The following is a 12671-nucleotide window of genomic DNA, read 5'->3' as shown; positions in this document are numbered from 1 at the left end:
ATTAATGTCAGTGCATTTGGATTTTAGAAACAGAGATCAGATAACACAATACGCCAACTGCATTTATGATGTCTTAATAGATAGATTGTGAAAAGGCATTTGTCATACTAATCATGGATAACCAATGTGGATGTCACATTGTTCCTGCATCTACTAATAACAAATATCACTATTAATACTCGTGCGCTTACTCACCAGCAGAAGAAATGGAGTGAAGAAAACCCAGCATGCTTTGAAGTAAAACAGCACTTTGATGCACCAGCCAGGGCAGGGGCAGATCATATCAATGATGTCCTGACAGAACTGGTTGACTCCTAACAGAAATGTTCATTAAGAGTTGCGTGTTAGGAACCCTGGAAGATATCATCGGGACAACAGAGCATAACAGATCATGTGTTCAAGATGTTGACAAAATGGTGGACACTGATACAATAAATAAAAGAATAGAAGGGCACTCGGAGCGATGATGTGGTGTTAGAGGAGTTTGATGAGAAGGTTAGTGGTGTGTGATGGGCTACCGTAGAAGAAGGAGATGCCAATGCACATGAAGAGGGTGATGATGATGAGGCCGAAACTAGTGCTGAAGGAGTCAATGAGTGTGAACCAATAAATCCCTCCCTATGAAGACACAGACAGCAAAGGTGAATTGGGAGAGGGATCACAGAGAAGATGCATTTAAAGCCTCATGCATCACTTACTCCAGCGTAGCACACTCACATTAGTCACTAACAGGAGACCCATTAGGTAGAAGCAAAAACACAGAGCGGCCAAGAACAAAGACTTGTGCAGCATGTTTGATCTGAGGTGCGGGAACTCATCCAGCACGGCCGTAGTGATGCCCTCCATGTTGCCAAACTGTGAAAGCAGCAGAGCAGAAGGTTTGAAACATACGGGGACTCGTACATCTTTATTTCTGCTAATGTCTTTGCGTGTGGTATGTGGCCTTACCAGCGTGTCGATCCCCAGCATAAAGAGCATGAGGAAGAACATAATGGACCAGAACACAGAGCCTGGCAGCAGAGCAAGGGCCTCTGGGTAAGCAACGAAGGCCAACCCAGGACCTGACGGCAAATAGGAATACATCAAGGTCAAGCAGGCGATATATGCGTAACACAGATGTTTAATACAAAATGCATGAAATTATTTTAAGTAATTAACTACCTGAATCTGCCACCTCCCCGACAGGCACTCCCTTCTTCCATGCCATGTGACCCAGGATTGAGAATATGGCAAAACCTGCAAAGAAGCTGGTGCCGCAGTTTCCTCCGGTGATAATCAAAGTGTCCCTGAAAGTCGAACGAACCGCGATTAAGAGACTGAACCCGTCATGACCGCAACAACAGAGCAAATGGTACGTCAGAGTACAAACTCACCTGATGACATTGTTGTCAAACTTATTGTAGGAGGCCATAGAAAGCAGCCCTCCAACGCCAATACCTAAGGAGTAAAAGACCTGTGAGGCCGCGTCATTCCACACCTGCAATGCATCAGACAGAAATACGCGTCAAACAACGAAAATATCTAGTTCTTTATGAACAAATCCTTGTCACTGTTCAGCCTCATACGTGCCCGTCTACCATCAGAAGTACCTGTGCGTTGGCTAATCGGCTCCAGTCTGGTGTGAGGTAGAAGGCAATGCCCTGAAGAGAGCCCTCCAGTGTAGCACCTCTGATGATCAAAACAATGAGCACAACGTACGGGAAGGTAGCCGTTACATAAACCACCTGAAGACACAGACGGCACAGACACATTAGACACGATATGGCAGCAAAAGGGCAGGATCGTGTGTGTGTGTGTGTGTTTTGTGGGAGCTGACAATAACAACTTTGTGTTGATTCACCTTGCCAGAGCTGCGGATGCCCTTCAGTATACACAGGAAGATGATGACCCAGGCAGCCAGGAGGCACAGGGCCAGCTGCCACCGGACAGGGCCCGGGTCGTGGAGGCCCTCGCTGTTTACCACACCCAGCACCTGCTCGCTGCAAGACACACAAGTCAAGCACAAGCATGTAAAACAGCACACCTCTTACCATACCTATTGCCACACATTGTAACGCATTGACTGACGCGCAGTGAACAGGGCCCGGTCGTTAAGCTGGATCTATTAATAACTGAGTGGGAGTGAAGGCATCTGTCTGAAGAAAAAGACCATTGTTCATAGCACTCTATATTATCCATTACTTGGCAGATTTCCACATATATATTCATGAACACCGTCATGTATTACACAGTGCTTTACGGACTATGATACACTAAGAGGGGAGGAGAGGGATAGCCATGAAGTCAGGTATTTCTGTCGTTAGAAGCATTCGAACGCAATTCACTTGAGATGCTCTACCAACAAGCCTGTGGTTTCTGTTCTCTTTGTGCCGCTACATCTGATGGGGTCAACAAACTGCCCTAGATATTGTACCTTGCCTCTGTATGAACCATTTGGTTTGTTTGCCATACATCAATAGACCCTTACCTTTACTTGAAACAGACCATTGAGGTACTGTGGCTGCTAAATGTATTCAGAGATCTGAGGAGTAACTGTGATACTTAACTATTAAGGTCATAAGGCCTGACAACTGTTGTTATAAAACATAAGGATTTATATTGGCAAATTGGAAGTTTGAAATATATATATAGTGTAGGTGTTATGAGTGTGTGATGAAATATGTTTCCAGGCATCATATAGGGGGTTGCTGCAAAGTCCTGAGTATTAACAGCTGAAAAGGTGACAAAATAACCAGTTTGAAGAGTCCATTCATTGTAAAGAACACGTGTGTTTGTAGTATTTGATCAGGGCGTGTACACAGCATGCTAGAGCTATTTACAACTCTGTCAAAAAGCAGTGGACAAATGTGCAATATATAATAACACTACATATAAATAAACATGAAGCTGCATGGGTCATTTGTTTCACAACAGCTTGCATAAACCTGTAGAGGAGGCTTTTCCACAAATAAGACTTACTTCCAGAATTTTTCTGTGGGGCTGAGTCTGTGACCCGTGGAGCTGTTACCCGTGGTGGCGTTTCCACAGAGACCCACATTGGCTACAGCGTCACAGGACCAGGGCAGAGGGCTCTGGAACGAGCTGGCCAGGTAGTAAAACGTCCACGCTATAATGATGTTATAGTATAGACACACCAGCGTGGACACACAGAGCATCCCAATGCCAATACCTACAGGGAGAGACGCAGCCTTTAATACCTCAGAAAAAATATGGATATGCACTCTTATGTAAGGATACCGTTTCAGTATACAGGTAGCTATGAAGCACCTGTTGTATAAAGTGGTAGAAGAAACAAAAACATATATATTTAATGAACACCTCAGAGTGTATCACTCCTTCCAGTTGAAAATAAAAATACTGCTTATGATAAAAAAACCTTTCTGGCTCTATTTCTGGTTCTAAGAGAGTTCTTTATCAGATGTCTATATTTAGCAGCTGCAGAGCTCTCAGGCATTCTTAGGATGCATTTTAGTGAGGTGATGACGTGATGTGACTCAGCCAGTTATTTTCCTTGACTATACGTTAGCCTGGGCTGACTGGTGTCACGGGCACATTGACGTCAACTTGAGATCCTGCTCACTTCAAACTGGAGGATCAAGATTCCAGGAGAGTTAATGTAGAACTGTGATGCAATATTTCTATTACATTTAACACCGTCTTACTAATTACATCGAGTCACCACCACGACATGATTATCTCCAAAAGGCTTCAAGGTTGTGCCACTGAATTACAGCGTCTGTAAGTGGGGTGAATACATGGGCTCAAAAGCATGATGATACAGGAGGGGTGTTACCTTTGAGCAGCGGGCAGCATTTCCACACAGTGATGGGGCCGGCCGCTCCGTACTGGCCTAAACTTAGCTCCATGAGGAACAGTGGAACACCCGTGACGAACAGCATAATGAAGTAGGGGATGAGAAACACGCCTGCGAAAGAATACAAAATACGGCAGGTTGAGGAAGGGCGGTGCTTGGGGAGACATCCACAGCAATGGCTTGTTTAGTGCAGCAACATATAAGACGGGCTGTAGAGGCAGGTTCGCTAACAACACTCTCCGTCTACGTGGCGCTTCACAGGCCGATGTTATTCAGCTTTACTGTTAGTCAAGCTCCAACATGTTTCAGAAAGGGATGCACAGCGCACTGGGCTGGGTTAGACAGGCGGACCCCGTGTCTGGGGTGTAATCTAGGAAAACCTGAAAGATTAGCAAATGTTTTGGGCTGCCATGGAGAGCTCTAGACTGAGTGTGGAAAGTTGGCCGGCATGATTAGGAAGACAGTGCACACCCAAGGGCAGGGCAGAGAGGGCCTCTTGCCCAAATGGGTGTAACAAATCATTACAGACATACGGCATTTAAAGCATTTGAGACTTCAGAGGGCAGTGAACGTGCTTGTAGACTGCTCACCTCCTCCATTGCGATAACAAAGGTACGGGAACCGCCACACGTTGCCCAGTCCCACGCAGTACCCGATACAGGAGAGCAGGAACTCGTACTTCCCTCCCCACTGCTCCCTCGGGATAATCTCTGGAGCTGGAACAGGACTCGGGGCTCTGGAGTCACACTCTGACTGAGGTGAAGGCGTAGCTGTCGAGTTGTGGCCATTTTCTGTGACGGTATACCCGTTCAAGTGGACTGAATTCTAGAGTAAATAAAATAAATCAAGCAACGGGAAATGAATCAATGAGGATTTGAATGATTCATTATTGTTTGAGTACGTTACCAAGTAAAAACACCAAACATTTACTGGTTAGAATGTAAGTATGACATCAACTAGATTACTTCTTCCTCTTCCTTCCCGCAGGTCGTCCATCTCTAAAGAAGAGAGGAACTATTTTCTCATGTCAGGTCTCAGGGAGGAAGTCTGATTAACAGATAACGGCCAGACTTCTGCTTTATGTGCTGTTACCGTCATTGTTAAGTGTTTACAGATAGTTAATCAATCATGCCAATGACAAAAATACAATAACCATAGTTTCATCAAAAGTAATGCATACGTTTTTAGTCATCCAAGTTGTGATGTCTTTCTGAGATTTGTTTCTATCCCAATTTTTCAAATGCACAAAAAGAAAATGTTAACATGTGTGATATATGGAGGCATAGAGACGTCAAAGTAGGACACAGGAAGTTAAAATGCTGCATCATGCAGTTGTGTTGACAAGATGACTTAACAGAGGAATGTGTCAAATCAATTGCAGTAACAAGAGAAAACCAAGAGGACTGAATATGATTCAACGAACAGCATCAAAGGCTGTGCTAAACAGCTTACAAAACATATAACACAGACTTGTACTTATTTGAGAAGCTGGAACTATAATGTTTGGTACTAATGCTTGAAAAACAACTGCGACAATTAATCGATGATATAAATTGTTGGTTATTACTTTTCTGTATATTAACTAATCAATAGGGATGCACCAAAACCAAACATCAGGCCGATACTGACGCAAACAGCTGGATCGGGTATCGGTGACAATGGGGCCAATCAATTCACTGATATGTTTGAATAATATACTGATTATAAACTGGAATTTGAATTCAATTCATTGATTATTTGTTATATTAGGAAAGCAATGTTTACGTCAAGCCTGATGCCTTACATATAGTAATTATTCAGTCACTTCCACACGGTGAGGGACACAGTTTATTGATTAAACACCGGCCGATCCGAGGCCCAAAGCCCAGGTATCGCCATCGGTATCGGGACTGGAAAACGTCAGATTGTTGCATCCCTACTAACTCATTAAACAACTGATCGTTGCAGCTCTAAAAAAAAAAAAAAAAAAAAAAAAAAAAAAAAAAAAAAAAATTCCTTTTACTGAGGACTTTCTATAATTGCAAAAAATAAATAAAATAAAAAATGACAAAATCCTGAATCTTGTAGGAGGAACGCAAATACTGCTATTGAGGTCTGGGTCAGCATTATAAATCTAATTGGCACAAAGCTCGAGAGAAAACTCAAATCCAGAATGCCAACATGCCTTATAGTGTTAAATGTAAGTGTGTCTGTTGTGTAAAGACTTGAGAAGAGTCAGGGCAAACACTTCTGCTGCTGAGTACACATGATGTATCTCTTACGTCTACAGTGTGACTGTATCGGTGCAGGAAGACTAGCCTGAAAGGTGAGCGCGCGATGTGGGCGGACTGGTTGGACCGCTTCTTATTCTAAATACACGTTACCTGCCCTGAGACGACCTGTAACCTTCACCCCTATAGGACCCCTGGAGGGTAACATAGACTCCCCCGTAATGGAGTCCCACAGTCTAACACGAGACGAGTCTTAATACACACAGAGTTGATATGTTTGTTGAGGACCTCCGCACCTACCTGCGCTGTGGTCGCACTGTGTACAGCGGGGCTCCCGAGCGCCGCTTTGCCGTTTTCGTCCTGCATTTCTCCCGGCCGGCCCAGGCGGTACTTTACTTTACTGGTTTATTTGCCACTCGTTAATCCATTCTTTTTGTGTTTTACAAGGGAGAGTCCTCTTAGAAGCGCTCCATGACGCTGTGGTTTCTTTAGTGGCAGTTTAAGAAGTACAGTCGGTGTTTGCCGAGTGTTACCCGGCAGGGAGGCATCAGCGATGACGAGATGAGGAAGCAGGCCGGTGGGCGGCGAGGACACTAGAGGCGGTGAATGTCGGGGGAGGCAGGGGGAGGCAGGGCGCAAGTGCAGCACGGGCAGGGAGGGAGGGAGGGAGGGAGGGAGGATGAGGAGGGTGAGGAGACACCTCCTCCCATACCTGCGTTGCTTTGTGTGAGATGACGACAGAGTTGACTCAGACATGTTTTGGAGGGCTGTCTTCCATTTCTTTTGAAACCAAATCATACATTTTATTATGAAAATAATATTAAGTGTAATGTTTTGTTGTATCATAAAAGTATGTAATAGTAGGAAATCTTTATGGACCCTGGGTCACACCACCAACAGAATCAACAACATTAGTAGTCTACCAGGTATAATGTTACTTTAAAAATAGGCCTACTTTGAGGTCATGAATAGGTACATAACGCTATACCTAAAAGTTCATTCTTGACCATTATTATTAGTTCAAACAGTAGGTGAATGAACACTTGAGTTAATCAGGCACAATTGTTCCCTCTGCCCTGTGCCATTGTTTCATGATTTTGCTGCTTTAATATTCGTCTGAAATGCCAGACTTCGTGTGTGAAAAGTACATGAACTTTATAGATGCTCAACATTCTGCAGTTGTCCAGTAGTCAGTTAGTTTAGTGTCAATGGATTCAGTATAACTTTATGTTTGTGGTTACTGAAAACAAAACAAACCCAGAGCAGCATTGCACTTGATGGGGTGTGGGCGAGAAAGGAGGAGAGTTTTAGGTTTCATATGGCTGAAAGGGAAGCTCAACATCTTGTGTTAATCTGCTTGTTTGTGTGTGTGTGTGTGTGTGTGTGTGTGTGTGTGTGTGTGTGTGTGTGTGTGTGTTTGTGTGTGAGAGAGAGAGAGAAACATTTCTGACCACACTTCTCAGTACGACTTCCTTGGGTGTGATGAGTGAGTCAGGTTGGCTCACGTTTGAGAACAATCAACCTCAGACATTCAGCAATAGCATTTCATATGAGAGCCGCTGCACAGGAAACAATAGCTCCTCCCACCAAAATGAACATAAACTGATATAGTCAGGGCCGTATCGAGGAGAAAACACATCTAATCTACCAATTAACACTACAGAGGGAGACATTTTACATGACTCAACCAAGGTTTTTTAATAGCCTGTTGTCCACAATAGTTTTGATGGTGTGATGTTGAGTGGCTCTTTTTCTTTCTTAGTAGCAACTCGTGGACTCTTTAATCCACATAAGCTCCTGATGCTTCTCTAAATCCATCCAATCTGTTGGGTGTCTATACTTAACAGCCCTACTCAACAAATCTGGGTCGATGGATAGTGTAGCGAAGCGACACTGTTGCAGAGCAAAATTACCATAGTTGGAACTTTAAAGAATGACATTGTTGACGATGAAGATTTAGCCCACTTTGATCGGATCCTAGTTTGGCACCAGCCAACATTCTCATTATGGAGGAGTGAGGCGGAATAGAAACATAACTGGACGAGAGCTTGAAGAAGTGAGAAGAGGATTGATTTCATTGAGAAAAATGGATCTCCAAAACCAATTGACAGGCGATTGGAGCTCGTATTTTTCCAATCAGCCACCAGTGGGGTTCGGCGCAAGTGCAAACCGTCATCTTCTCTGCAGTGAGTTGAGAGGCAGCTCTGTCAGGCTGGAGGACAATTCAGATCCATACTGCAGCATATGGAAGGACGCAGAGCGAGCAAGAGTCAAGAGTTGTAACAGTCGGTCATTTGCCATGGACGCTAGAATAAGACTCAATAATTTGAAGTCAGGGTGTAATTCACTTTTGCCTTGCTGTGCCACAGATGGGATGTTGTACAACTATAACTGTCAAAAAGACCTCTGGGACAGGGAAGAGCCAGAGGAGGAAGAGTCTGCTTTGGACTCGGTGGAGCTCCTTGATGTAGAGGACGATGTGCGGGATGAAGAGAGCTGGTAGGTGCCATCAGATCCACAGAAATAATGTCCGAGAGTGTGACTTTGGGCTAGAAAGAAGAATTTCCGTCTGTTCTTTACATAGTGCAGGCGTGAGATATGTTCATAGCGAGCGAAGTGTTCCTCACAGGTTGTATGAGTCCTCAAGGAAGCAGGTGCTTGTGGAGAGAAGTGAGTCTGCTCTCAGATGGTGCCGACACGTCCTGGATAACCCCAGTCCTGAGATGGAGGCGGCCTGTCGCTCACTTGTAAATAGGCTGGATCAAAGTAAGCAAGCAATCACAGACTCACCCACAGATTCCTCTGAGTGTGATTGGTTTGGTCACAGGTTTCCCTAACTCCCACCCTCTGTATTGTCAGGATCAATCTGTCAGTTCTACAGAGCTCCTGCAGTTTTCCATCATAATGTCGGCTCCTTTACGGACAAAACATCTGTCAGCACAACACACAATATCTCTGACAGGCCAGGTAATATGATAATGCAAGCTTTACTCAACTTCCTGTAGAAATATACTTCTTAAAGCCAAATAACTTCTACATTATGACAACCTTTATGTTCACCCCCCTCCCCTAAAACAAATCTTTAATATCAGATATTTAGAAGCACTTGTTATATATTTATCAATCTGCACAGATGACTCCATAACCACAAGCTACAGACCGCAGAACATCACAGATGTCCACATTATGGCTCGTCTACAGGAAGCCAGTGAGTAGAGAGGAATGTTTTCAATGATCCAGTGTACACTGCATAGTGCTCAGTGAAAGATGGATTGAGATAACCGTGGTCCATGTTTTTCAGGTTTAAGACAGGACTATGTTTCAACGCCTGCCGGGAGAAGCCCCGAGTCCTCAGTGATGTTTCCGTCTTATTCTAACAACACTGTTGAAAGTATTGGGGACTTTACTCCAGGAAATACAAACGAGGCTTCATCCTCCTCTTGTTGGCAGCCTGGTCAACCGTCACTGAGCTCTTCCCCTCGCCAGTCACCAACATCAGTAGCTAAGCAGGGCTGCCAAAGTCCCAAACTGGCCAGACTTCACCAGCAAGTCACCCAGTTCAAGCTGCTGAAACTCGCTCAGAATCAAGGTTCACAGCAGTTCTTCTACTTTATCTGTAGTTTTTGTTCTGACAGCTGCAGACATTGATGATACGTTTATTTATGTTTTATCTATATCTTATAATGTGAGGAAGAGTGAACATTCTGTTCGTCAGTAGAAATAGATAAATCACTTTCAAACACATGATATTAGATGTAAAAGTTTTTTTTTTTTTTTAATTAGCAGCACATCAACAGTACTTGTAATTAAAATTGTGTGTGTGAACTGGACATGACCCTGATGTGTTTTGCAGCAACATCACCAGGCGTGACCAGGTCGCCCATGAGGACCAGCCTCCGCTCCCTCCAGGCTGTTAGGAACAGCCGGAATCTAGACACTGACGACTGCCAATCTGCTGACCCAGTCCCTTACCCACCATCCGGTCTGTTTCCTAACATTAAACAAAAAGAGAATACCAAGAAAATTATAATTTGAACGCTTCATATGTCAGTGCAAGAAGTACAAATTGATCCTAAATTGTTTTCTCAGGAGCATCATCTGTCAATAATGGGTCGACTTGCTGGTCTCCATCACAATCTGCAGCGCCCATGAACCACAACAGGTTGTTGAACTCAGTGAGAGTCTCCTCCGACAGGACCACGGCCGTGCTGAGGTCTCAGTCCCTCAGCCCCAGCAGGATCCCTCACCCTGCTAAGGGGTACCTGCCTGTTCATGGACGTGTTTTTGCCTCAACTGACCGATCGACCAGCGTAGCTTGGGGCAGAAATGTTCCTTTCACTCAAAGGTGAAATGTGTCACCAGTGAATTTGTGATAGTACTATAATGATCTGCTAGAATTAAAACATTAAGACATTTTATGCCATATTCACTTGCCCGCATAATCATATAAATAGCTTTGAATTGTGATTAATGTCTTTATCAGAGTCCTTTAGCAAGGCATGTTCCTCTGGGCGAAGGCTGATCAGATGGGCTGGGATCTGAACCATCATCGTCTGAAACAGATTGCAGATTAAGACGGCAGAATGTGTAGCTGTGGGCAACACCTGACGGATCCTGCAGGGCTGGAATTTAAATTGCCAAGAGCACCTGCGACAGTGCTTGAACAAAAAGTAATGTTGACTGTTGTAAACGTTGAAGAATGTAAAAATGTCAGGAGATCTTTGCCTGTTGTGCAGATAAATCCACCCATCTGAGATACTCTGAAATAATGGAAGTGAAAAATAATTCTCTGTACTATCAGTAATCATGAGACGCCAGTAGCTTTGCAAGCATATTGGCACAATTTGAGAACTCAAAGATTAACAGTGTGGGTCATAAAAGTGACTTTTGCAGATTTCGATTGCTGATTTGAGTGTGGAAGTGCAGTCAAAAATTTGCTTGAGAGCGGCGGCTTGTAGAATAGGCTGTTGTCACAACAGGAAGTGTGCAGATTGCCATCATGAAAATAAAACGAAACAGGTAACTTCTGCACAATAGGAAGCGTGCTCGTTACTAAGAAAAAGACAGAGGTGTGGGTTTGGTTCCTTCCTAATTACACATTCAGCATCACGTGTTGATGTGACATGCTGTTCACTTTGCTGTAGTCATAAACCTTTCTTTGATTCGTAGCAAACCCATCAAAAGTCCGTATTTGTTCAGCTTTCTTTGATCTTTCGTCTGCTATTTGTGCCTGAATGAGATCCATTAACATGCAGCACAAATGAAATGTTCAATGATGTCATTGTACAGATGTTTATTCAGGGGAATTGGTAAAGAAATCAGAGTGGGTTAGTTCAGATGATACATGTGACAACTTATAACTTATTAACTTATAATACTCAAATGTGTTCAGTGCAGAATACTATTACAACAGAGATTTGATAGTCTGTATACCAGCAGTGCAGTTTGGTGTTGGAGTACCCTCTGCTGTTCATAATGTTTATGAACATGTTTGAGTTTTGATTATGAATTGATTCAGTGATCCATAAAACTACTTCAAACTCATGAAAACACTGGAAAAGAAACATCTGCTACACTTACCGTTTGCTATTAGTTTATAAGAAAGTGATGATAACCAGCACAAGAAAAGCTCGGGTGTACCCAATAACATCACTGTTCATCTAAATGAAATGCAGCCACTCATTACACTATTACGTACACCTGTGCTTTGTCCTGTGATGACATGTCAGAATATCGGGCATGATTTTCAACCACAAACCAAACTCAATAAAAATCCTAAATACCCAACGCAGTCATGTTTTAACCTCTAATCTTTAATCGTGGTTTGTTAGCTCACCTGCACACAAAGCATGTTTCAATTTGCTTTCATGTCTTAATAAACTAATCTTCTCACCGATGGTAAATCTCAACAGAGAAAGAAAAACATGTTTTATGATCTCTAACTATTTGATTTTATGTTGTTTCTTTAAAGAAAGAGCTGTCTGTTATCATTCAGGGTGTTTATTCTATTTTTCAATCAGGAAGTGGGCTAGGGAAGGCAGACTTGCTGAACTACTTATGAGTGCAGGATACGCATGAGTTAAAACAGTACAAAACATCTGTACACATACTTCCATGTCAAAAAACATCGCGGTACTTGATTCAACATATAAAAGGCAAACTGAGATTTACAATGTGTTGTGTGTCACAACAGAGCTTTAAGCATTAACAGTCATTTACAAAATAACTATGTACAATATGTTTTCCTTTTGCATTTTAAAACTGAGATTATTAACAATGTTTTCTTAATATTGTGGATAAAAAAAAGAAAATTGAACTAGATGTCAGAGTCCATGTCGCTGTCTCCCCCTATAGATCGGAATTCTTCGCTCTCCTCGTCTTCACTGAGCTGGACCTTGGAGAGAACAGCTGGGCCTCTCCGCCGTGCTTCATCTTCCTCATCTTCCTCCTCTTCCTCGCTGATGGCGTAGTCTTCTCCGTTTCCCATGCTAATGGGCTGCAACTGACTCCGGCTCTCGGTCTCCTCGTAGCTACCGTAACTGAGACAGAAGAGAGGGAAGTCAAACAGGAAGCCCAGAATGTGTTTTAAGTTATAACATCAAACCCTGTTTTGGGCATTTTTAAGCAACAGCCATTCAATATATTTA

At 43.2% G+C, this 12671-nt stretch overlaps 2 protein-coding genes across 5 annotated transcripts in view; one reads left to right on the top strand and one right to left on the bottom strand.

Moving 5' to 3' along the window:
- The window catches only part of taf1 (TAF1 RNA polymerase II, TATA box binding protein (TBP)-associated factor), a 28343-nt gene that overhangs the window by 1967 nt on the left and 13705 nt on the right, over nucleotides 1–12671 (bottom strand). For 3 of the 4 annotated variants that reach the window (XM_076101193.1, XM_076101194.1, XM_076101196.1), the window contains one exon: nucleotides 11301–12563. In XM_076101193.1, coding sequence (XP_075957308.1) covers nucleotides 12341–12563 — 223 coding nt within the window. In that variant the 3' untranslated portion in view covers nucleotides 11301–12340. Of the gene's footprint in view, nucleotides 1–195; nucleotides 315–518; nucleotides 619–717; nucleotides 856–948; nucleotides 1062–1161; nucleotides 1287–1373; nucleotides 1478–1589; nucleotides 1725–1840; nucleotides 1980–2958; nucleotides 3170–3793; nucleotides 3926–4404; nucleotides 4505–11300; nucleotides 12564–12671 lie in introns of those variants that run through there. The other variant, XM_076101192.1, reaches the window with a different exon arrangement.
- Nucleotides 8111–10373, top strand: LOC142959736 (SLAIN motif-containing protein-like). The gene is made up of 8 exons (XM_076101146.1): nucleotides 8111–8523; nucleotides 8642–8790; nucleotides 8884–8991; nucleotides 9158–9232; nucleotides 9326–9378; nucleotides 9475–9613; nucleotides 9878–10006; nucleotides 10168–10373. The coding sequence occupies exons 1-8, from the start codon at nucleotides 8111–8113 to the stop codon at nucleotides 10371–10373; spliced, it is 1272 nt and encodes a 423-aa protein (XP_075957261.1).

The sequence above is a fragment of the Anarhichas minor genome, unplaced genomic scaffold (assembly GCF_050575085.1).
Source record: "Anarhichas minor isolate MPS153535 unplaced genomic scaffold, ASM5057508v1 ptg000027l, whole genome shotgun sequence".
In the NCBI taxonomy this organism is placed as follows: Eukaryota; Metazoa; Chordata; class Actinopteri; order Perciformes; family Anarhichadidae; genus Anarhichas; species Anarhichas minor.
This window is presented reverse-complemented; position numbering and strand designations above follow the sequence as displayed.